The following is a 25,045-nucleotide window of genomic DNA, read 5'->3' on the forward strand; positions in this document are numbered from 1 at the left end:
AAAGAGCCTTTTCTGTGCTGTTGACCTCGAACTGAAGCTTACCGAAAAGTACATCCAGCATATACCCCATCGGACATTATCCTTGTATTGACCCCTGAATGTCAACTGTCCCTTTGAATCATATTCCTCAGCTATGCCATTCAATTCTCCATCAAAGTAGGTACCATGGAGGGTACTCCCGTCCTCATACGTGTAAACAGCTTGTCCATGTAAAGCATCATCAATGCAGTTCCCTTCCAGTGTGCTAAATAATAAAAAGGGATATATGATGTTATACATTTTTTCAAGACACCTTAGTCCTTAATGGTTGTACGTAGAACAATAGGCACCCATCAAATATTAATTTGGGACGCGCTTCATCTGGCCAATTTATTTTCAGATAAATTATAACACCAGAGGTAGTACTCTTCTACGAATATATACTATGATTTACAATATGCAGCAGTGGCAACTCTGCAAAACCAAAACCAAGAGTAAGGCAATTTTCCCCTCACCTGAGCACTGGGATGTGGGTATTTTACTAGCAAATAAAATTGCATGCATCTGTTACATTCATTCAGTCTTAGTGATGACAGAGATCATATCCAAGATGGACTGACCTTTTCCTCCAAGCAGCTGATGTAGCATGTTGCAGCAAAATGCTACACGAGAGGTTCCTTCTCTTGATTGGACCTCAACTGGGAAAAGGAGAGGGAAGTGCTTTCCAATTGGAAGAAAAATCCAGCAGAGGTCAGTAGAGCGGAGCTGCTGATTGGCTGTTGCAGGGGAAATTTGCATACGTCCATTGTGGTCACCCTAACTTGAAGGTGTACCTGTGCAAGAGACCCTAGCTGTTCAAGTGAAGACAAGCATCCAGCAGTGGGAAGTAGAGCAGAGCTGCTGATTGGCTGTTACGGGGAAAATTTGCATACATCCAATGTGGTCACCCTAACTTGAAGGTGGTTTGTGGAGGAGCTGTTGTCAAGTGACACTTAAACCCGAAACACTTCTTCAGTGTTTCCCTCCCTACCCCCTACTCCAACCCAAAAAAAAACAACCACTGTAAAGATCAAGAGGAAGGCTCGAGGGCAGGTAGAAGTAGAAAGAAGTTGAACCGTGACATCACAGCCTGCAGGTAAGGGATTGGCTGGTGACTGGTAAGTAGTTTTTATTTTATTTTCCCTCAGATGTTATCGTGCGGAGCGCAGAGGTTGCTGAGTGAGTGCTTGCTGAGAAGGGGAGTCAATAACAGGTAAGCTCTTGCTTTCTTTTTCTTTTTTTATCTAGAGGGGATGGCAGGGAAGGTAGTGCAATGTTCCTCCTGCAGAATGTTTGAGGTGAGGGATGCCGTCAGTGTCCCTGCTGATTTCATCTGTGGGAAGTGTACCCATCTCCAGCTCCTCAGAAACCGCGTTAGGGAACTGGAGCTGGATGAACTTCGGATCATTCGGGAGGCAGAGGTGGTTATAGATAGAAGCTTCAGGGATGTAGTTACTCCAAAGAACAAAGATAGATGGGTGACGGTGAGAGGGGCTGGGAGGAAGCAGTTAGTACAGGGATCCCCTGTGGTCATTCCCCTAAGTAACAAGTATACCGCTTTGGATACTGTTGGGGGGGTGGGGGGCGGACTTACCAGGGGTAAGCCATGGGGTACAGGTCTCTGGCACAGAGTTTGTCCCTGTTGCTCAGAAGGGAATGGGGGAGAGGAGTAGAGCATTAGTCATTGGAGACTCCATAGTTAGGGGAATAGATAGGAGATTCTGTGGGAACGAGAGAGACTCGCGGTTGATGTGTTGCCTCCCAGGAGCCAGGGTGCGTGATGTCTCGGATCATGTTTTCGGGATCCTTAAGGGGGAGGGGGAGCGGCCCCAAGTCGTGGTCCACATAGGTAGGAAAAGGGATAGGGATGCAAGGCAGGAATTCAGAGAGCTAGGGTGGAAACTTAGATCAAGGACAGAGTTATTATCTCTGGGTTGTTACCCGTGCCACGTGATAGCGAGACGAGGAATAGGGAGAGAGAGGAGTTGAACACGTGGCTACAGGGATGGTGCAGGAGGGAGGGTTTCAGATTTCTGGATAATTGGGGTTCATTCTGGGGTCGGTGGGACCTCTACAAATGGGATGGTCTACACCTGGACCAGAGGGGTACCAATATCCTGGGGGGGAAATTTGCTAATGCTCTTCGGGAGGATTTAAACTAGTTCAGCAGGGGCTTGGGAACCTGAATTGTAGCTCCAGTATACAGGAGGTTGAGAGTAGTGAGGTCATGAGTAAGGTTTCAAAGTTGCAGGAGTGTACCGGCAGGCAGGAAGGTGGTTTAAAGTGTGTCTTCTTCAACGCCAGGAGTATCCGGAATAAGGTGGGCGAACTTGCGGCATGGGTTGGTACCTGGGACTTCGATACTTCGATGTATTTCAGTAAGCGCAGGGAAGGTGGTAAAAGAGGGGGAGGGGTGGCATTGTTAGTCAAGGACAGTATTACGGTGGCAGAAAGGACGTTTGATGAGGACTCGTTTACTGAGGTAGTATGGGCTGAGGTTAGAAACAGGAAAGGAGAGGTCACCCTGTTAGGGGTTTTCTATAGGCCTCCGAAAAGTTCCAGAGATGTAGAGGAAAGGATTGCAAAGATGATTCTGGATAGGAGCGAAAGCAACAGGGTAGTTGTTATGGGGGACTTTAACTTTCCAAATATTGACTGGAAACGCTATAGTTAGAGTACTTTAGATGGGTCCGTTTTTGTCCAATGTGTGGAGGGTTTCCTGACACAGTATAGGGCAATGAGAGGCAAGGCCATATTGGATTTGGTACTGGGTAATGAACCAGGACAGGTGTTAGATTTGGAGGTAGGTGAGCACTTTGGCGAGTGACCACAATTCGATTAAGTTTACTTTAGTGATGGAAAGGGATAGGTATATACCGCAGGGCAAGAGTTATATCTGGGGGAAAGGCAATTATGGTGCGATGAGGCAAGACATAGTATGCATCGGATGGAGGAAAATTGCAGGGGATGGGCACAATGGAAATGTGGAGCTTGTTCAAGGAACAGCTACTGCGTGTCCTTGATAAATATGTGCCTGTCAGGCAGGGAGGAAGTGGTCGAGCAAGGGAACTGTGGTTTACTAAAGCAGTCGAAACACTTGTCAAGAGGAAGAAGGAGGCTTATGTAAAGATGAGACATGAAGGTTCAGTTAGGGCGCTCAAGAGTTACAAGTTAGCTAGGAAGGACCTAAAGAGAGAGCCAAGAGGAGCCAGGAGGGGACATGAGAAGTCTTTGGCAGGTAGGATCAAGGATAACCCTAAAGCTTTCTATAAATATGTCAGGAATAAAAGAATGACAGGGTAAGAATAGGGCCAGTCAAGGACAGTAGTGGGAAGTTGTGCGTGAAGTCCGAGGAGATAGGAGAGGTGCTAAATGAATATTTTTCGTCAGTATTCACACAGGAAAATGACAATGTTGTCAAGGAGAATACTGAGATTCAGGCTACTAGACTAGAAGGGCTTGAGGTTCATAAGGAGGAGGTGTTAGCAATTCTGGAAAGTGCAGAAATAGATAAGTCCCCTGGGCCAGATGGGATTTATCCTAGGATTCTCTGGGAAGCTAGGGAGGAGATTGCTGAGCCTTTGGCTTTGATCTTTAAATCATCGTTGTCTACAGGAATAGTGCCAGAAGACTGGAGGATAGCAAATGTTGTCCCCTTGTTCAAGAAGGGGAGTAGCGACAACCCCGGTAACTACAAACCAGTGAGCCTCACTTCTGTTGTGGGCAAAATCTTGGAAAGGTTTATAAGAGATAGGATGTATAATCATCTGGAAAGGAATAATTTGATTAGAGATAGTCAACACGGTTTTGTGAAGGGTAGGTCGTGCCTCACAAACCTTATTGAGTTCTTTGAGAAGGTGACCAAACAGGTGGATGAGGGTAAAGCAGTTGATGTGGTGTATATGGATTTCAGTAAAGCGTTTGATAAGGTTCCCTACGGTAGGCTACTGCAGAAAATACAGAGACATGGGATTCAGGGTGATTTAGCAGTTTGGATCAGGAATTGGCTAGCTGGAAGACGACAAAAGGGTGGTGGTTGATGGGAAATGTTCAGACTGGAGTCCAGTTACTAGTGGTGTACCACAAGGATCTGTTTTGGGGCCACTGCTGTTTGTCATTTTTATAAATGACCTGGAGGAGGGTGTAGAAGGATGAGTGAGTAAATTTGCAGATGACACTAAAGTCGGTGGAGTTGTGGACAGTGCGGAAGGATGTTACAAGTTACAGAGGGACATAGATAAGCTTCAGCGCTGGGCTGAGAGGTGGCAAATGGAGTTTAATGCAGAAAAGTGTGAGGTGATTCATTTTGGAAGGAATAACAGGAAGACAAAGTACTGGGCTAATGGTAAGATTCTTGGCAGTGTGGATGAGCAGAGAGATCTCGGTGTCCATGTACATAGATCCCTGAAAGTTGCCACCCAGGTTGAGAGGGTTGTTAAGAAGGCGTACGGTGCGTTAGCTTTTATTGGTCGAGGGATTGAGTTTCGGAGCCATGAGGTCATGTTGCAGAACTCTGGTGCGGCCGCATTTGGAGTATTGCGTGCAATTCTGGTCGCCGCTTTATAGGAAGGATGTGGAAGCATTGGAAAGGGTGCAGAGGAAATTTATCAGAATGTTGCCTGGTATGGAGGGAAGATCGTGAGGAAAGGCTGAGGGACTGGAGGCTGTTTTCGTTAGAGAGAAGGTGGTTAAGAGGTGACTTAATTGAGGCATACAAGATGATCAGAGGATTGGATAGGGTGGACAGTGAGAGCCTTTTTCCTCGGATGGTGATGTCTAGTACGAGGGGACATAGCTTTAAGTTGAGGGGAGATAGATATAGGACAGATGTCAGAGGTAGGTTCTTTACTCAGAGAGTAGTAAGGACATGGAATGCCCTGCCTGCAACAGTAGTGGACTCGCCAACACCAAGGGCATTCAAATGGTCATTGGATAGACATATGGACAATAAGGGAATAGTTTAGATGGGCTTTAGAGTGGTTTCACAGGCCGGCGCAACATTGAGGGCCGAAGGGCCTGTCCTGCGCTGTAATGTTCTATGATCTAAAGAGTCATTTGTAACTATTTCTAGGACCCTGACCTATCTCAATGGCTGGGAAAAATTCATAAAGTCAAACAAAATGAGACACCACAGGTGGGATTCTCCGTTGGCTGACAGCAAAATCAGGGCGTGGGATCGGGCGGAGAATAGCTCCCGACGCCAAAATCGTGGCAGGTGCCGGTTTGACGCCACATCGCGATGCTCCGCCTCCTCCTCGAAAATGCCGTCAATGCAATGCACGGCGCGTGTAGTTGCAACACCATTCGCATATCATTGGTGGGCTCACTCATAATTCTCCGTCTCCGATGGGCCTAGTTCCTAATGTCGCAGTCCACGTGTGCTCTCACAAATAGTGAACCTGGCCTGGTAGCTGCTGAGAAGAAAGGGTGTACGGACAGTGTCCAGCAGCGCCATATTTCGCTGACAGCCGTGCCGCTGGCCAGGGAGTTTCTGCCAGGGCTGGGGGCCAGGGAGTAGTGGTGGGTGACCAGGAGGTGGGCTGTGGGGTTGGGGTGGATGGGTACACAACACCATTATCCCAGCCGGCAAGGCAGCCATGTGGCTGCGCATGCCACTGACAGCCTGCTTTAAACCTGGTGCCCTGGTTAGTTTAAGTGACCCCCTCCCCAGGGCCACCTCCCTGGGTGCCCTCTGGCCCCAGCAGACCTATCAGCTGTATGGCAGCTCCTGCTCCAGCACAACCGGTCCCATCGGTTTGGCCCCGAGCAGTGTGTGTTTACGCGTGGCTGCAGCTTGTCAGCCCTGCGGGTTTCCATCACGGACCCGCTGATTCCCACACCATTTCTCGTGTGTTTCGATGGCACCAGTGCTAGCCCCTCACCGGTAGCAGAATTGGTGCGGCTGTGGTGCCGATATTTCTGACGTGAAGTTCCACGGATCCTCCGTTGGTGTCAACACTTAAATGAGAAACAGAGAATCCAGCCCCACATCACTGGCCTGTCAACGTTTTCAGCCTGACTGACACCAGAATGATAACATTTCTTCCTCCAGTGACGTTCTTATATTTGGTGCCAAAGCCAAATCCCTCGTGATGGACATGTGCACTCCATTTGTGTTAAAAGAGAGCAGCAAAGTCTCAATTACCGAAAAGCTATGAGGAAATTTGGAAATTAAAAAGGAACGGCAAAGTGTTAAAGATTTTTGAAAAGATTATTAGCTTTTCCCTTTCACCCCAGGATCATTTTTGACTACAGACCATGATCACATTAACAGTTGTCTAGATCTGGCTTGAAAAGTATGCAGAAAATGTGCTCGCGATTGCCAGGTTGCAGAATGTGCCACGTCTTTGAAGAGGGATGTGTGATTCTAGTTTCTAAAAAGTGTGGGTTCCAAGAACAATTATAAGTGCCATAATACATGGCACTATAGCGGATTCGAAATAAGACAACCACTTGTCGTGGCAATTTGTTCCATACTTTCAAAAATCCTTCCCCCCTCCCCCCCCAACACCAAAGTCCAAGCCCAAGCCCCTCCTTGCCAAAGTGCCAATCCATCATGTTCAGGCTTCCAATGTCAGGATATTCCAACAAAGAGAGAGTATCACATTATATATCCTTTCATCTGAAACTTATTAATTGATCCATGATGCAAAGTGCAAGAAACTCGGATTTTCCCCCTCCTAACCCAGTGTAAAAATTACTCAATTGAGAAACAGACCAGTCAAATAGGTCTTTGCTGAAACTCAAATGATTTACCGTGTACATTTTAAAAAATTTAAACAAACTCAAAGTATGGCCTGTTCTAAACTGTGTGGAGGTAAACCGGCTATGGTTCCTTCTCCTGTCTGCTGTACAGTCACCCCTGCTGGAAGTGCACATGGGAATGTCGGGCATGCACAAGATGGGATTCAACTGTGATCACTTTCACAGTTAAACTTTCTCATGCGAGGAGTAAAGGGCCAGGGATGTGATGTGAAGTGCCGGGAGGGGAAGAGAGGAACAGCCAGAGGTGAGACTGGGAAGGGTTGAGACATTGCGGTGGCAGGGGCTGCAGTGAAGGCCAGGGCCACTGTGTAGGCCGTTGGGCCTGGATGGGCACAGGAATACTCACCATGCTAACATGTCTGCCCTTTACCTCCGGCAGAGAATGGATTTTGGAGTGCAGCCAGGAACAATTGGCATCTGCCTGGCCGCAGTGGATGCACTGGGGCTGCAGAACAGGAGTCTGCCCGGAGGAGCAGCGGCCAGCTGGTGAGGCTGGAGAGTAGGCCGTTCAACAGGCTGAGGGGGTACTGGGAAGGAAGCCTGGCATTGGGCCTTTGTGTATGTATAATCGGCAGCGCCTGTCATACAAGTACCTGTGGACTGAGCATGTCACTGAAGAGCAGGGAGACCGTGCAACATCTCCGCCACATGATGGCACACCTGGAACTGTTGGGGTATGGGGGAGGACACCTGCTCCCGGTGGCCGTTAAGGTAACGGTTGCCCCAAACCTTTTTGCCACAAGGTTCTTCCAGGCACCGAGTGGCGACCTGTCTGGGATCTCCCAGATTTCAATTCACAGGTGCAGCCACATGGTAACGGATGTCCTACATGCCTGGGCAGTGCAGTATATCTTCAATGCAGACCGAGCCCATCGGGCTGTCAAGGCCCCAGGATTCGCTGCCATTGCTGGCATGCCCCAGGTCCAGGGGATCATAGATGGGACACATGTCCCCCTAAGAGCGCCGCTGCATGTGGGAGTGCCCTTCATCAATAGAAAGGACTTCCACTCCCCGAATGTGCAGTTGGTGTGCAATCACCGTCAGCACATGATGCACATCTGCATCCGGTACTCAGGCAGCACGCACGACGCATTCGCCCTGGCGCACTCAGCAGTGCCCGACACCTTCAAGGTGCCACTTGAGTGAGTGGCTGGCACCTGGGTGACGAGGGTTATCCACTGATGTCGTGGCTAATGACGCCCGTCCGGAGGTTCCAGAATGACGCGGAGACCCACTATAAAAATGCCCACGCAGCCACCAGGGGAGTCATCAGGTACTACATCAGAGTTCTGAAGATGCGGTTCAGGTGCCTGGACCGCTCTGGTAGGGATCTCCAATACACTCAAGGAGAGTCTCGCACATCGTGATTACCTGCTGCGCAAAAGAGACGACACATGCTGGAGGAGGGATGAGGATGAACGTCTGGCCTTGTCCAACGAGGAGGTTGCAGAGGAGGGCCAGGATAGACCGAGCACGGGCAGGTATAGGCTGGACGACGTGTGCAACTTGGGTCGGCGTGCATGGGTCACCCTGATCGCCTCCAGGTTCACGAACTAGGAGGCCTGTCCACTGGCAGCTCAACCTCCCTGTCCCACCTCTCCACAACCCCCCCAAAATCACAAAACATCCCCCCCATCCCTCTGAGCTTCCCACCAGTTCCACTAAAGCATGTTGGCCCTGGGCTGGCAGTATCATGGGTCTGGTCCATAGGAGGGAGGATGATGATAATCCACTCAGCGGTGAGCTCTGGTGCTCTGCATCATTCGATGGACTCCTGCCCCAGTGTCACATTCCACTGTCTGCCTGGGTGGTTCCTACATGCATGCTAGCTATTCCACCACACGCACCCACAGACCTTCAGGGGAGGCGGTAATGGGGGTAGTGGCCGATGGTGGCTCACTCACTGGGTAGGCCACATGGCACGCCCACATAGCTAGTCCAGTCCCCTGCTGACACGCGAGGGTAACTCCGGACCGTCCTGGGGGCCCTGATGCATGCCTCCCTCCAATACCCACACTGCTGGCATCCCACCCAGCAGACCTGCTACACCCGGCCCAACCCATCCCTTCGGACAGAGTACCGAACTTTGAAACTTCGGTGAACAGATTTATATGTTTTATAAAGTGTTGTGCACTCACCCCTAATGCAAACTGTGCTTCACCCATGCCAAACTGGTGTCTAACTTTCTACTCTTCATTGTCCTAATGCTCCTTCCAGGTGGATGCCCAGGTAGTACATCAGAAATGTTTCCCACACTGTAACCAGTTTGCTCCGGCAGGGATTCCTATCTCCACCTGATGTATTGTGGCATGTGAGGCAGCTGTCCTCTGGAGCAGGGGTTTTTAAACTCAGGGTTGCAAGCCATGGGTGGGTCGCGGGCAGGTTTCGGGAGGGTCACGGGATGCACACCCAATGACCGGCTTTTAAAAATGCCAGCCTTGATGGACGTTTGAGATTGCCGGCCATCCCGCGCATGCGTGCTGGATCAAGCAGTGCGCAGGCCCGGAGACCAGCAGGTTCAACCACCTCCTCTTGACGTCAGCGTGCTGTCTGGGTCCATTTTGTTTCAGCAACAATGGAGTCCTTCCACCGGAAGCAGTGGCAGAGAGCAATGGCATCACGTGTTCTGGGGCATGAGAGCGATTCCTCCATTTTGCAGCTGGGTTATTAATTGTGCCACTGCAAATCAGGATTCAAAGTTCATGTGTTTTTTATGCAGGGAAGGACTGGCAAATAAAAGTTTAGAACCCTCAAAACTTCGAAGACTAAACATGGCGAGTTCAAGGACAAACCTTCAACGGATGCAGTGAGGTCTTGAATCTCATTGAATAACAAAGCAAGTGACATCATGAATAACAAGCAGGATCACCCATCACATTAAAGGTAAGTGAAAATGATGGGTCGCAAAGGTTGGCCGGTGTGGGTCGCAAAGGCCCTTGGGCTACACTGGCGGCTCCACCGTCACCTGGCGCTGCCAATCCTGGAGGCCCACTCTCGTCTCGACCAGGGTCTCCATGTTCACGGCCATGGAGCAGACAGACTGTGCCATGTCACTCAGTGACTGTGCCAGGTCCCTCTGTGCTTGGCTCAGGTCAGCCAGCGCCAGGCCAATGCTCTTGACACCCGCAGCCATGGTCCGTTGTGACTGGGCCACACTCTGAGCGCCGCAGCAATGTCCATGTGACCCTTGTACATGGCTGCCTGTGAAATGGCCGCACTGAATGCCTCAGGCCTTGGACATCCTGACCCATGGCTGTGACTCTTGCACCCAAGGCTTTCACTGCCGACGCCACCTGTGGGGTGTTGGCCTGGGTGGCATGCATTATCGGCACCGCTTCCTACTGCTGCAGGCAGTTGGACTCCTCCAACTGCACCTGCAGGCGCGAGAAGTTGCTGACACCCCCCCCCCCCCTGTAGTGCCCGACACTTGCGCCTGCATCTCCAACACTGATGGGACCTCCTTTTCCAGAAGCCAGAGACCCGTCCTGATGGCAGCTATTCCCTGGGGTCGGGCTTCCCTCCATCCGTCTGCCCCTCAAGGGTTCCTACCCCCACCTGATGTAGTGCTGCATGTCCTGAATGGCTTCAGCAGTCGCACCCTTATCGCGAGTGGAGAATATCCCCCATTCAGCCCGGTCAGCACTTAAGTCTCTCAAACGGAGAATCACGCCCTATACACCACAATTAGACTACCCACAAATATTCCATATTAAAAGGGAATAGAAGTCTAGTCTATGTAAAACTTATCCTCATAATTTAACCGTATCGCCTTGTAGTTTCTTACTTTGCACTGTGGGTGTTGGTGCTGCAAGGGAAGTATAATTTTATACATGTATTAATTACTTACTGGTTAATAGAGCTGAACATGAACATCTTAATCTCCAGCAGTGGAGATGAGGCTGGCTGTAGCACCAGTGGCATGTACCAGCACTTCATTGTCTTTCATAGGTTACATGATGTGGGCCAAGCATTGAAGATCGCCCAGAAAAAAAAAGCAGCAAGCTGAAGGAACCACCAATAATGAAGCAGGCAGTTGAGCTTTAGGGGTGTAGCTGCACCCCACAATGAAACAGGCAAACTTTGATCACCGAGGCATTCCTATTGCCTCTTAACTAAAGTTAATTTGGAGATTTTAACCACTTGCTAACTAAACTCTGATGTGGAGACTAAACTCTGTCATTGACAAAAAGACACCGGTATGATCCAAATTGATGCAGACAATTTACACTTCCATAAATTGGGTATAGGGGCATGGGGGAAAGAGTATCTTGTACTCCAATTTTATTGTCTATTTGGCATTCATGGGAAAAATCCTTGTGCCATATTGAAGATTCCAACAAGTATTATGGTACTGTTTATTTTCTACATTTATTTTGCAAATTGGGAGTAAAATATTCACGATGAATTGCACAGCAATATTATTGATTGGATCCATCGCCTCAAAAGGTGAGAGGATAAACAAAAGCTTATTTTGTTCCCTATCTGGGAGAGGCACGTGCACTGTTTATTTCCTTGGATGGATAAAAAAGTAAATTTAAAAACAGCATAGAGTACACAATACTCAAAGAGATAGCGGTGTACAGTAACTGTAGAAATAATTGTATTAATCACAAAAGCCAGTCTCAGCTTCAACATTTTAAGCATGTAACCTTCATGATCAGTTTATATAATTCTCTAGAAAAACAAACAAGCACTGTCAGTCCTGTTTGTTTAATTGTTCCAAACACTAAATGGCACCACTCCATCGCACTTGTATGGTGCCAGCAGGGTACAAAATATCACACTGGACAGACTTGCATCTCTAGGAAACTGCAACTGCAGTACAAAAACAATTGTTCCAAGAGTGTTGTTTCATTAACCTTTCCCCTTCCATCCAGTACAGAGGTTAACCTATCAGCAGTGACTGTATAACTGGCTCTCTCATATCTTACAAGCTCATGTGGTTTGCATCTCTGGATGTCCAAGAGATGACCAACGATGGGTTTACCTTGCCACATCTCAAACATAGGAGCCCATCAGCCTTTTAACTTCTGTTTGACCGCCCTCCTCACCCACACGAGCTAAATGGTTGGTTCACTGAGTAGTGAGTCGGCGTGAGGCATCAAGTCTCCCACTTGTGTTGATCATTTTATGGCCTTGTAAGCACACCGAGTCGAGCTGGTCAAGGGTTTTCACTCCTGAGAAACTGACCAAACTCTTTTTTTAAATTTAGAATATCCGCTCCTTTTTTTTTCCAATGAAGGGGCAATTTAGCATGGCCAATTCACCTACCCTGCACATCTTTTTGGGTTGTGGGGATGAGAGTCACGCAGACACAGAGAGAATGTGCAAACTCCACACAGATAGTGACCGGGGCCGGGATCGAACCTGGGTCCTCAGCACCGTGAGGCAGCAGTGCTAACCACTGCGCCACCCTGAAACTAACCAAACTCTTCATTGACATGGAGTTGTGTCCAGAAATCTGCCCTTGGTATAAAATGACAAAGATCTTCATGTGCTTGCTTTTCTGGAAATGGAAAGGAGTGGATTCATGCTCAGGGAGGGAATCATTTGGTGTGGCCTGTACTCTTGAATGTCTCCTGGGCTACTGCAGCATGCTCAACTTTGGTTTTGCGGGACTTCCGGGTACGGCGATGACCAGCTGAGTCGCACGTTTCGGCAGCTCCCTGTGAAACGGACTTTTGGGCTCTTGATAGGAGCCCCAACGGCAATTTTAACGGCTGAAAACACCGTGCGGTAAACCAGAAGGGTGTTCCCCCTGGACACGGATGGAAAAAGGAGAGGAAAGTGGCCGGATTGCAGCGGATCCTTTGGAACAACGGCAAGGAAGGCAAGCAGAAACCAAGATGGCGTCGGAAGGTGGCAGTTTCATATGGGGCCCTGAACAACAAGAGTTTTTGAAACGCTGCGTGGAGGAGATAAAAAAGGAAATGAAGAAAGAGTTGTTGGCCCCGATATTACAGGCGATTGAAGGGCTGAAAGAGGAACAAAAGACCCAGGAGCAGGAGCTTCGGGTCGTGAAGGCGAAAGCAGCAGAGAATGAAAACGACATACAGGGCCTGGTGGTGAAGTCGGAGATACAGGAGGCACACCAGAAACGATCTGTGGAGAGGTTGGAGGCACTGGAAAATAACGCAAGGAGGAACAACTTGAGGATTCTTGGCCTTCCTGAAGGTGTGGAGGGGGCGGACGTCGGGGCATATGTGAGCACGATGCTGCACTCGTTAATGGGAGTGGAGGCCCCGACGGGTCCGTTGGAGGTGGAGGGAGCATACAGAGTTATGGTGCGAGGACCGAGAGCAGGAGAAGCTCCCAGAGCCATAGTGGTGAGATTTCTCCGTTTTAAGGATAGAGAAATGGTCCTTAGATGGGCGAAGAAAACTCGGTGTAGTAAATGGGAGAACGCGGTGATCCGCGTCTATCAAGATTGGAGTGCGGAGGTGGCGAGAAGGAGGGCGAGCTTTAATCGGGCCAAAGCGGTACTTCACAAAAAAAAGATAAAGTTTGGAATGCTGCAACCGGCAAGACTGTGGGTCACATATCAAGGGAGGCACCACTACTTTGAGACGGCAGATGAAGCGTGGACTTTTATTGTAGAAGAAAAATTGGAATGATTGGACTACGAAAATGAACGTTTGGACAAAGTGGTGGGACGAGTGGGGGGGGGGGGGGGGGGGGCGAAGAGGGATTGTATGATTAATCCTGCGGTATGGTAACTTTTCTTTCTCCCACAGGTGGTGATGGGGGGGAGGTGGGGAGGGAGAGGAGATGGGGCGTTGGCCATGGGAGGCGGGGCCGAGGGAGAGGCGTGGGCTTGGTTCCCGCGCTATGATAATTATGGCGGGAATAGAGAAGCAGGAAGGAGGGGGCGCCGCACGGGGCGAGCCGTGATCACGGGGGGAAGCCGAGGTCAGCCAGAGTTTGCTGACTTCTGGGAGCAACATGGGGGGAGTAATTACGCTAGCGGGGGGTCTAGCGGGGGGGGGGGGGGGGGGGGAGGGGGGAATTACTGGGTTGCTGCTGCTGGGGAAAGGGGGGAGTGGGTACGGGAAAGGATGGGCGGGGGGGCACCGTCTGGGAGAAATACAGCCGCGTGGGAACTGGGCGAGAAGCTGGAAAAAGATGATGGCTAACCGGCAAGGGGGGGGGGTGGGAAGCCCCCCAACTCGGCTGATCACGTGGAACGTGAGGGGGCTTAACGGGCCGATAAAGAGGGCACGAGTACTCGCACACCTTAAGAAACTTAAAGCAGATGTGGTCATGTTACAGGAAACGCACCTGAAACTGATAGATCAGGTTAGGTTGCGCAAAGGATGGGTAGGGCAGGTGTTCCATTCGGGGCTGGATGCGAAAAACAGGGGGGTGGCTATATTAGTGGGGAAGCGGGTAATGTTCGAGGCAAAGACTATAGTGGCGGATAACGGGGGCAGATACGTGATGGTGAGTGGCAAATTACAGGGAGAGATGGTGGTGTTGGTAAACGTGTATGCCCCGAATTGGGACGATGCCAATTTTATGAGGCGAATGCTAGGACGCATCCCAGACCTAGAGACCGGAAAGCTGATAATGGGGGGAGACTTTAACACGGTGTTGGAACCAAGGCTGGATAGGTCGAAGTCCAGGACTGGTAGGAGGCCGGCAGCAGCCAAGGTGCTTAAGGATTTTATGGAGCAGATGGGAGGGGTGGACCCGTGGAGATTCAGTAGACCTAGGAGTAAGGAGTTCTCGTTTTTCTCCTATGTCCATAAAGTCTATTCACGCATAGACTTTTTTGTGTTGGGTAGGGCATTGATCCCGAGGGTGAGGGGAACGGAATATACGGCTATAGCCATTTCGGATCATGCCCCACACTGGGTAGACTTGGAGATAGGGGAGGAAACAAGAGGGCGTCCACCCTGGAGAATGGATATGGGACTAATGGCGGATGAGGGGGTGTGCTTAAGGGTGAGGGGATGCATTGAAAAGTACTTGGAACTCAATGACAATGGGGAGGTTCAGGTGGGAGTGGTCTGGGAGGCGTTGAAGGCGGTGGTTAGGGGGGAACTGATATCAATAAGGACACATAAAGGGAAGCAGGAGAGTAAGGAACGGGAGCGGTTGTTGCAAGAACTTTTGAGGGTGGACAGACAGTATGCGGAAGCACCGGAGGAGGGACTGTATAGGGAAAGGCAAAGGCTGCATGTGGAATTTGACTTGCTGACCACAGGCACTGCAGAGGCACAATGGAGGAAGGCGCAGGGTGTACAGTATGAATATGGAGAGAAGGCGAGCAGATTGCTGGCACACCAATTGAGGAAAAGGGGAGCAGCGAGGGAAATAGGGGGGGTGAGAGACGAAGATGGAGACACGGAGCGGGGAGCGGAGAGAGTGAATTAAGTGTTTAAGACATTTTATAAAAAATTGTATGAAGCTCAACCCCCCGGATGGGAGGGAGAGAATGATGGAGTTTTTGGATCGGCTGGAAATTCCCAAGGTGGAAGAGCAGGAAAGGATGGGATTGGGAGCACAGATCACGGTAGAAGAAGTGGTGAAAAGAATTAGGAACATGCAGACGGGAAAGGCCCCGGGACCGGACGGATTCCCAGTTGAATTTTACAGAAAATATTTGGACTTGCTCGCCCCGCTACTGACGAGGACCTTCAACGAGGCAAAGGAAAGGGGACAACTGCCCCCGACTATGTCAGAAGCAACGATATCGCTTCTTTTAAAGAAGGAAAAGGATCCGCTACAATGCGGGTCCTACAGACCAATCTCCCTCCTCAATGTAGATGCCAAGGTAATGGCAATGAGAATAGAGGAATGTGTCCCGGGGGTGGTTCATGAGGACCAAACTGGGTTTGTGAAGGGGAGACAGCTGAACACGAACATACGGAGGTTGTTAGGGGTAATGATGATGGCCCCACCAGAGGGTGAAACGGAGATAGTAGTGGCGATGGATGCCGAGAAAGCATTTGATAGAGTGGAGTGGGATTATCTGTGGGAGGTGTTGAGGAGATTTGGGTTCGGAGAGGGGTATGTTAGATGGGTGCAGCTGTTGTATAGGGCCCCAGTGGCGAGTGTGGTCATGAATGGACGGGGATCGGCATATTTTCGGCTCCATATAGAGGGACAAGGCAGGGATGTCCTCTGTCCCCATTACTGTTTGCACTGGCGATTGAGCCCCTGGCGATAGCGCTGAGAGGTTCCAAGGGATGGAGGGGAATACTTAGGGGAGGAGAAGAACACCGGGTATCTTTATATGCGGATGATCTGCTACTATATGTGGCGGATCCAGCGGAGGGGATGCCAGAAATAATGCGGATACTTGGGGAGTTTGGGGATTTTTCAGGGTATAAATTGAACATGGGAAAGAGTGAGCTGTTTGTGGTGCATCCAGGGGAGCAGAGTAGAGAAATAGAAGACCTACCGTTGAGGAAGGTAACAAGAGACTTTTGTTACCTGGGGATCCAGATAGCTAAGAATTGGGGCACATTGCACAGGCTAAATTTGACGCGGTTGGTGGAACAGATGGAGGAAGATTTCAAGAGATGGGACATGGTAGCATTGTCAATGGCAGGGAGGGTGCAGGCAGTTAAGATGGTGGTCCTCCCGAGATTCCTTTTTATGTTTCAGTGTCTCCCGGTGGTGATCACGAAGGCTTTTTTCAAAAGGATAGAAAAGAGTATTATGGGTTTTGTTTGGGCCGGGAAGACTCCGAGAGTGAGGAAGGGATTCTTACAGCGTAGTAGGGATAGGGGGGGGCTGGCACTACCGAGCCTAAGTGAGTATTATTGGGCCGCTAATATTTCAATGGTGAGTAAGTGGATGGGAGAGGAGGAAGGAGCGGCGTGGAAGAGATTAGAGAGGGCGTCCTGTAGGGGGACCAGCCTGCAGGCTATGGTGACAGCCCCATTGCCGTTCTCACCAAGGAACTATACCACGAGTCCGGTGGTGGTAGCTACACTGAAGATTTGGGGACAGTGGAGACGACATAGGGGAAAGACCGGAGCACTGGGGGGGTCCCCGATAAGAAACAACCATAGGTTTGCCCCGGGGGGAATGGATGGGGGATATGGAATGTGGCAAAGAGCAGGTATAACGCAATTGAAAGATCTATTTGTGGATGGGAAGTTTGCGAGTCTGGGAGCGCTGACCGAGAAATATGGGTTGCCCCAAGGGAATGCATTCAGGTACATGCAATTGAGGGCTTTTGCGAGGCAGCAGGTGAGGGAATTCCCGCAGCTCCCGACACAAGAGGTGCAGGACAGAGTCATCTCAAAGAAATGGGTGGGGGACGGTAAGGTGTCGGATATATATAGGGAAATGAGAGACGAAGGGGAGACTATGATGGACGAACTAAAAGGGAAATGGGAAGAAGAGCTAGGGGAGGAGATTGAGGAGGGGATGTGGGCAGATGCCCTAAACAGGGTAAACTCGTCGTCCTCGTGCGCCAGGCTAAGCCTGATTCAGTTCAAGGTATTACACAGGGCACATATGACTGGAACACGGCTCAGTAAATTTTTTGGGGTGGAGGATAGGTGTGCGAGGTGCTCGAGAAGCCCAGCGAATCATACCCATATGTTTTGGTCATGCCCGGCACTACAGGGGTTTTGGATGGGGGTGACAAAGGTGCTTTCGAAAGTAGTAGGAGTCCGGGTCGAACCAAGCTGGGGGTTGGCTATATTTGGGGTTGCACAAGAGCCGGGAGTGCAGGAGGCGAAAGAGGCCGATGTTTTGGCCTTTGCGTCCCTAGTAGCCCGGCGCAGAATATTGCTAATGTGGAAAAAAGCCAAGCCCCCGGGGGTGGAGACCTGGATAAATGATATGGCGGGGTTCATAAAGTTAGAGCGGATTAAGTTCGTCCTAAGGGGGTCGGCTCAAGGGTTTACTAGGCGGTGGCAACCGTTCGTCGAATATCTTGCGGAAAGATAGATAGGGGAGAACAAAGAAGGCAGCAGCAGCAGCCCAGGACTTGGGGTGTGGGGGGTGGGGGGGGGGGGGGGGGTGGCCTGAGACAAGGCAGTTGCCAATTAGGGCTAGTTTTTATTTTTTGTTATTTAATATTTATTTATTTGTTGTTGTTTTCTTTTGTTCTTGTTTAAATAAAAAAGGTCATTATTATCTGTATTGTTATAATGTTGTGTAAAGGATGCACAATGTACTGTGTTGGTTGACCAAAAATTTTCAATAAAATATTATTTAAAAAAAAAACTTTGGTTTTGCATGCCTCCCATTCTATTTCCTTGTGCCACTGTAGCTCGATGTGAACTCTTATCTCGTATATCAGCCAAGGGTGAGTTGGTAACATTTTCTGAGTCAGAAGACTGCAGTTTCCAGTCCCACTGGACTTCAGCACAAATTCCCCAGGCTGACATTCCAGTGTAATACCGAGGGATTACTGTACTGTCAAAGGCACTGCCTTTCAGATGAGACATTAAACTAAGGCCCTGTCTTCACTAAGGTGAACAGAAAAGATACCATGACTATTTCAACAGCAGGGGCTTACTCCTCAGTCTCCTGGCCAATATATATCCCTCAAGCTCAATACACACGGTGTGTTGCAGACTGGCCCATTTTAAGCTCTTAGGACTATGTTCTGAGAGCTGCACTAAAGCTCATGGCAGTTGCCACAAAGCCTCAATGGTGAAAGGCTACCGTCTTAGGCCCTCTCCACAAGACGCTGGAAACTGTAAAATCTCAAGCTGTAACCACCAGAAAATGGTTCAACATGAAATGCAAATGTACACTATAAATATAACCTATAATGACAGTGTCATGTACTGTGTTGAAAGAGACTGATCTGCATTGCACTTCATGTACTGTCAAATTTGAACTGTCTTTGCAATATACTTTACAATTTTTTGAATAAATGTACATTTATGGGACTAAATATAAAATCACTACAAACAGGTTATTTTGTCATCTGTTTGTGGGGAGTTTGCTTTGGGCAATTTAGCTGCTGATTTTTCCTATATTACAACAATGCACTACACTTCCACTCACTTTGAGAAACACCAAGGTCATGAAAGGCTCTATATAAATGCAAACCTTTCTTTCAACATACTGTACTTACATGTATTTTTCCTCCTTACCATTGTTTTGTTCCTATTTAACCACTTTGATGCATTTCAATTCCAAGGAATGGGCTACACTTGAAAAGCCAGCTGCCGTGTTTTTCTCAACTGATGCTGGTGACTTGCTGGGTGTCAAATGTTCTATGTTTTTGTTTAAAATTTTCAATGGTACATTATTTAACTTTTGGTTCTAAGAGCTTCTTGGTCAGTTACGCCCCCGATTTCAAAATTACATCTGCCTCTCTTCAAGTTGAATAACCATTGCTCCAAGTGTCAAAAAGATTTGTTGGTTTTGTAAGTTTATGCCTGTACATATTATAAAGACCTGAGAATGGTATATTTTAAAATATCTTTGTCCAAACCATCAACAGGACAGACGTGAGTTAACACCACAAGTGCTTTTCTGCCCGGTAGTACTGCAAGTCAGCTAGCACATTTATTTCTGTCCCAGTTTCGAATGACGAACAACAGAAATATCTGGATAAGATTATCAATATCATCTCACTATTTATAATTTGGAATAAAATTCAATTTCATAGAAATTGTGGGTCCCATGACCCCCAATTACCAGACTGATTATGAACACATGTTTCTCTACCAGTTTATGAGCATGACAACACATCTCCAGTCTCATATTTCAACAGGTCTAACCGGAACACCAGGAGATATTATTAATCTATCCTCCAGGTGGGAAAAGGATGGAATTGAATCAACTGCTAATTTTCCAGCCCCCTCTATTTTACTTCCTATTGACCCAGACAGCCTTTCCACCTCTTGCTCTTCGACTGTCACTGGATTAGGTTAATTACTTTACTGCCCTGACCCCAAAAGCCCCAAACGCAGATGCCAAGAAGCTCCATATGCGCAAAACAGTTTCCTTCTTCCGCTTCCTTTCTTCCCTCCAATCTGTTTCCTTCTTCCCCTCCTTTCTTCGCTCTCAATTTTTCAAACTAAATAACATTGAAAAAAGGCCACTGACCACCATCCTCAAATTATTTTATTCTCCCTCTGTTGAACTCTCAGAACTCGCACATGTTTTTCTCCCAGTTTTCTCGTCGGTATTAGAAACGGTTTCACAGATGCAAGCGGTTAGCACTGACTTTTTTTTAAAAACTGTAACCATCGCATAGATGTGGCAATTAATTGGCAGTATTGTTCAGATTTGTTTTGAATGAAGACTCAGCTCAATTTCTGCAGGGGTTTTTTTGGAACACAAACTACCATTGATGTGCAATTCATATAAATGTTTTTTCTCATTTATAGCGCTGATAAATACACATGCATTTTCCGCAATAAGATCTTTTGAAATTTGACTGCCACCCCCGCTATAAGCTAAAGAAAAATATTCCATCAGTGTAGCTGTTGGATGCAACTGGGAAATTAGGTGCTACTGCACATTCTCAAACTGCATTAACTAAACTGATCTCAAGAGTTACAGCGGTTAGCACAGTTGCTTCACAGCACCAGGGTCCCAGGTTCGATTTCCGGATTGGGTCACAGTCTGTGCGGAGTCTGCACGTTTTCCCCGTGTCTGCATGGGTTTTCTCCCACAGTCCAAAGATGTGCAGGTTAGGTGGATTGGCCATGCTAAATTGCCCTTAGTATCCAAAAACAAAAGGTGGGGTAGGGTTACTGGGTTATGGGAATAGGGTGGAAGTGTGGGCTTGGGTAGGGTGCTCTTTCAAAGGGCGGTGCAGACTTGATGGGCCCAACGGCCTCCTTCTGTACTGTAAATTCTATGATTCTCTGGACTTTTGGGAAAGACTGAGGCTTTTAAGTTAACCTTTAGAAGCTTAATGTTATCATGACATGGTATTTCTTGGAATTTAAACCCATTATCTTTGGGATTTAAAATTTAAATTACTGAGAGTAAAGTTTCAGATGGCGAAACTCCAGAAAATATTTGGATTGATTTAAGGACATTTGGTGACCTGTTAACAAAACCTATTACAATGCAGTAACAAGAGTAAAACAAACTAGGTGAATACCCCATTCTAAATGGTTACATATGAATTTATAATGTGAAAAATTTACTTAAAAACCATAACAAATTTAGCTTGCAGTTATAAACATATTAAATGTGATTTCATTAGACTACCGCTTGCTTTTGTGTCTACCAAGACACTACCTTTGTGTCTTGGAAGCGGAAGATTTATTAAATTGTAACATTGCAATATAGTATTTTGGTCACTTGAGTCATACAACATTTTTCCTCCCATGTACCACAACTGGAATTACCTTCCTCCCTACCTCAGAATTCCATAAATAATTAATTCTTGAACTGACGTCATTTTTCATTACCCACACCCCTCTCTCATTCTGCAAACAATGCGTTTGTCTTAATACACCCAAGATTACTACATGATTCTGTTGTGCACACATTAGAAGGCAAGGATCTCGATGCTGCCGTCATGATACAAACAAAGCTTCTGCTGGGCAAGGCAGTACTATTCTTGGAAATGTCCATTATTTCCCCCCTTGAAGATCAACACCACGAAATAAAGAGAAGCAGTTGGATTTATTTATAACTCAACTATTTTGAACTGGGTGGTCTTGTAGAACAGTGGGTATTGTCTACGTTCGATCCCGGCTCTGGGTCAATGTCCGTGTGGAGTTTGCACATTCTCCCCATGTTTGCATGGGTTTCGCCCCCACAACCCAAAGATCTGCAGGGTAGGTGGATTGGCCACGCTAAATTGCCCCTCAATTGGAAAAAATATGAATTGGGTACTCTTTGTTGAGGTACACTACAGCAAGCACACACTGCCAAATATAGTTGGTAAAATTCAATTGAAATAGAACATCCATTACGAAATGTGAATCTCCAGCATCTTGGTTGAACAGGAGGGGACCATCCCCCCCAGCAGATGTACACATTCCAAATAACAGACGGCAAACAAAAATCTTGCTCAATTAGGTTAGGAGAAAAACCTCTCCAATGGAATAAATACATCCAAACAACAAGTAATAAGTTTAAAATTGATGGACTTGTGATTTTTTTTACCTGCCATCAAAAAAATAGAACTTCCCGCGACCATTCTTCTCACCATGCACAAAATGCCCTTCAAATCTGTCACTAGAGGAATAGGTAACTTTACAGAACCCATGTGGCTGGTTATCTTCATCCAAGGGACCTACAATAGGAACATTTTACACTTACTGAACCTCGGCACAGGCATATAATGCATCATTTTAAATCCACACAAAATGCACATTACTGCAACATTAGCCCACTAAACATCTGCTACCGACTAAATATCGCCAGCGCAAGAGCTGTTTTCTGATTCGTGTGGAATCCAGTTTGGAGGAGGTGATTTTTCTGACTGGGTTATTGAACACGAGTGAAAACAGTTGGACATCTAATGTTGCGATGGGTGGAGGGGGAGGGGGGGTTGTTTTTTGTCTCCTCTGAGCAGCATTAACAAAAATGGGAAAACCTTTATGTTATCAATTTGTCTGCAACTCTGCTGGAGGCAGAGAATCGCAAATCAAACTGGCGACAATGACCTCCCCTCGACCTGTACCCCAGAATTTAGAGCACTCAAACACTGCTGAGGTAAAGATTACATTGTTTTTTTTTAAGTAATAGGAAAGAAAGTTTCTCCTGTTCTCTCTTTCCCAGACAATGAATATGCAACAAATGAGAACACAATAGTTTTCCCACCGTAACACTGCTGAGTACACTGACTCTAATGTCAGCATCACAATAATCCAGATTACATAACTCTTAAAGTAGCACAACACATTTTTTTGGGGGGGGGGGGGGGGGAAGAGATCCAATCTGTTCGCCGGAAAGTTAGGGGAATAGGGATTTCTCTTCAATGTTCTTTTCCAAAACAACGAAGATTTTTTGGGAGGGCTTTATTGTGGGCACCACGTTACTCATCTTGCCGAATTAACACCTCGTGTCGATTGCAAAAATTGAAATCGTGGGAGATCAGCCCAAGATAAAATAATATGTTTTGAAAAGTTTAAGTGGAAACCATATGTTCGCGAACGGTGCGTGCAAATAGTTTTCTCTCGCTAGCACCCGCTACCCATGTTTTGTTCAAATGCACAAAAATTAGAACAATCGCTTTTAAAACGCGTGATTCGGGGCCGGAAATCTGCACTGCACTGCCCCCCCTCCCTTCTGCTGGGGCTGTCTGAGTGGGGGGGGCTGTCTGAGTGGGGGGGGGCTGTCTGAGTGGGGGGGGCTGTCTGAGTGGGGGGGGGGCTGTCCGAGGGGGGGGGGCTGTCCGAGTGGGGGGGGCTGTCCGAGTGGGGGGGCTGTCCGAGTGGGGGGGGCTGTCTGAGTGGGGGGGGGGCTGTCTGAGTGGGGGGGGCTGTCTGAGTGGGGGGGGGGCTGTCTGAGTGGGGGGGGGCTGTCTGAGTGGGGGGGGGCTGTCTGAGTGGGGGGGGGCTGTCTGAGTGGGGGGGGGCTGTCTGAGTGGGGGGGGGCTGTCTGAGTGGGGGGGGCTGTCTGAGTGGGGGGGGGCTGTCTGAGTGGGGGGGGGCTGTCTGAGTGGGGGGGGCTGTCTGAGTGGGGGGGGCTGTCTGAGTGGGGGGGGCTGTCTGAGTGGGGGGCTGTCTGAGTGGGGGGGGGCTGTCTGAGTGGGGGGGGCTGTCTGAGTGGGGGGGGGCTGTCTGAGTGGGGGGGGGCTGTCTGAGTGGGGGGGGGGCTGTCTGAGTGGGGGGGGGGCTGTCTGAGTGGGGGGGGGGGCTGTCTGAGTGGGGGGGGGGGCTGTCTGAGTGGGGGGGGGCTGTCTGAGTGGGGGGGGGGGGTCCTGCCCTCCCCGCGGGGCCCTGCCCTCCCCGCGGGGCCCTGCCCTCCCCGCGGGGCCCTGCCCTCCCCGCGGGGCCTTGCCCTCCCCGCGGGGCCCTGCGCGGACCAAGTCAGCACACATTCACATTGCTCACCTTCCACCGTCTCCTCCACATTGTCGTCGTCACTATCCATATCGCTGCCTCTCGGTGTGGGGACGCTACCTCGGCAGCTGGAGCTGCTTTTCGTGCACGGGAGGCTTGCTGAAACTCTGCCCTCAGACAGCGCCAGTTCCTGCCTGCTCCTGCTGCCCAAACCGGAATCAGCCTTCAGACGCTGACATCATCCCCAGATGCTGCTCTGACTGACAGCTCCAGCCACACCCTTCCCTCCTCCCACATCCAACTGCTCCTCCTGACTGACAGCTCCAGCCACACCCTTCCCTCCTCCCACATCCAACTGCTCCTCCTGACTGACAGCTCCAGCCACACCCTTCCCTCCTCCCACATCCAACTGCTGCTCTGACTGACAGCTCCAGCCACACCCTTCCCTCCTCCCACATCCAACTGCTCCTCCTGACTGACAGCTCCAGCCACACCCTTCCCTCCTCCCACATCCAACTGCTCCTCCTGATTGACAGCTCCAGCCACACCCTTCCCTCCTCCCACATCCAACTGCTGCTCTGACTGACAGCTCCAGCCACACCCTTCCCTCCTCCCACATCCAACTGCTCCTCCTGACTGACAGCTCCAGCCACACCCTTCCCTCCTCCCACATCCAACTGCTCCTCCTGACTGACAGCTCCAGCCACACCCTTCCCTCCTCCCACATCCAACTGCTGCTCTGACTGACAGCTCCAGCCACACCCTTCCCTCCTCCCACATCCAACTGCTGCTCTGACTGACAGCTCCAGCCACACCCTTCCCTCCTCCCACATCCAACTGCTCCTCCTGATTGACAGCTCCAGCCACACCCTTCCCTCCTCCCACATCCAACTGCTCCTCCTGACTGACAGCTCCAGCCACACCCTTCCCTCCTCCCACATCCAACTGCTCCTCCTGACTGACAGCTCCAGCCACACCCTTCCCTCCTCCCACATCCAACTGCTCCTCCTGACTGACAGCTCCAGCCACACCCTTCCCTCCTCCCACATCCAACTGCTGCTCTGACTGACAGCTCCAGCCACACCCTTCCCTCCTCCCACATCCAACTGCTGCTCTGACTGACAGCTCCAGCCACACCCTTCCCTCCTCCCACATCCAACTGCTCCTCCTGACTGACAGCTCCAGCCACACCCTTCCCTCCTCCCACATCCAACTGCTCCTCCTGACTGACAGCTCCAGCCACACCCTTCCCTCCTCCCACATCCAACTGCTCCTCCTGACTGACAGCTCCAGCCACACCCTTCCCTCCTCCCACATCCAACTGCTCCTCCTGACTGACAGCTCCAGCCACACCCTTCCCT

The 25,045-nt window shown here is 49.3% G+C and overlaps 1 protein-coding gene across 2 annotated transcripts in view; it reads right to left on the minus strand.

The window, feature by feature from the left end:
• The window catches only part of setd7 (SET domain containing 7, histone lysine methyltransferase), a 48,709-nt gene extending 24,780 nt beyond the window's left edge, over nucleotides 1-23,929 (minus strand). The window contains exons 1-3 of one of the 2 annotated variants that reach the window (XM_072495601.1): nucleotides 23,736-23,929; nucleotides 21,841-21,970; nucleotides 43-244 (exon numbers count right to left, since the gene is read on the minus strand). In XM_072495601.1, coding sequence (XP_072351702.1) covers nucleotides 43-244; nucleotides 21,841-21,970; nucleotides 23,736-23,775 — 372 coding nt within the window. In that variant the 5' untranslated portion in view covers nucleotides 23,776-23,929. The remainder of the gene's footprint in view (nucleotides 1-42; nucleotides 245-21,840; nucleotides 21,971-23,735) is intronic. The other variant, XM_072495600.1, reaches the window with a different exon arrangement.
• Between the last annotated feature and the right edge of the window lie 1,116 nt (nucleotides 23,930-25,045).

The sequence above is a fragment of the Scyliorhinus torazame genome, chromosome 3 (genome assembly GCF_047496885.1).
Source record: "Scyliorhinus torazame isolate Kashiwa2021f chromosome 3, sScyTor2.1, whole genome shotgun sequence".
NCBI classification, from domain to species: domain Eukaryota; kingdom Metazoa; phylum Chordata; class Chondrichthyes; order Carcharhiniformes; family Scyliorhinidae; genus Scyliorhinus; species Scyliorhinus torazame.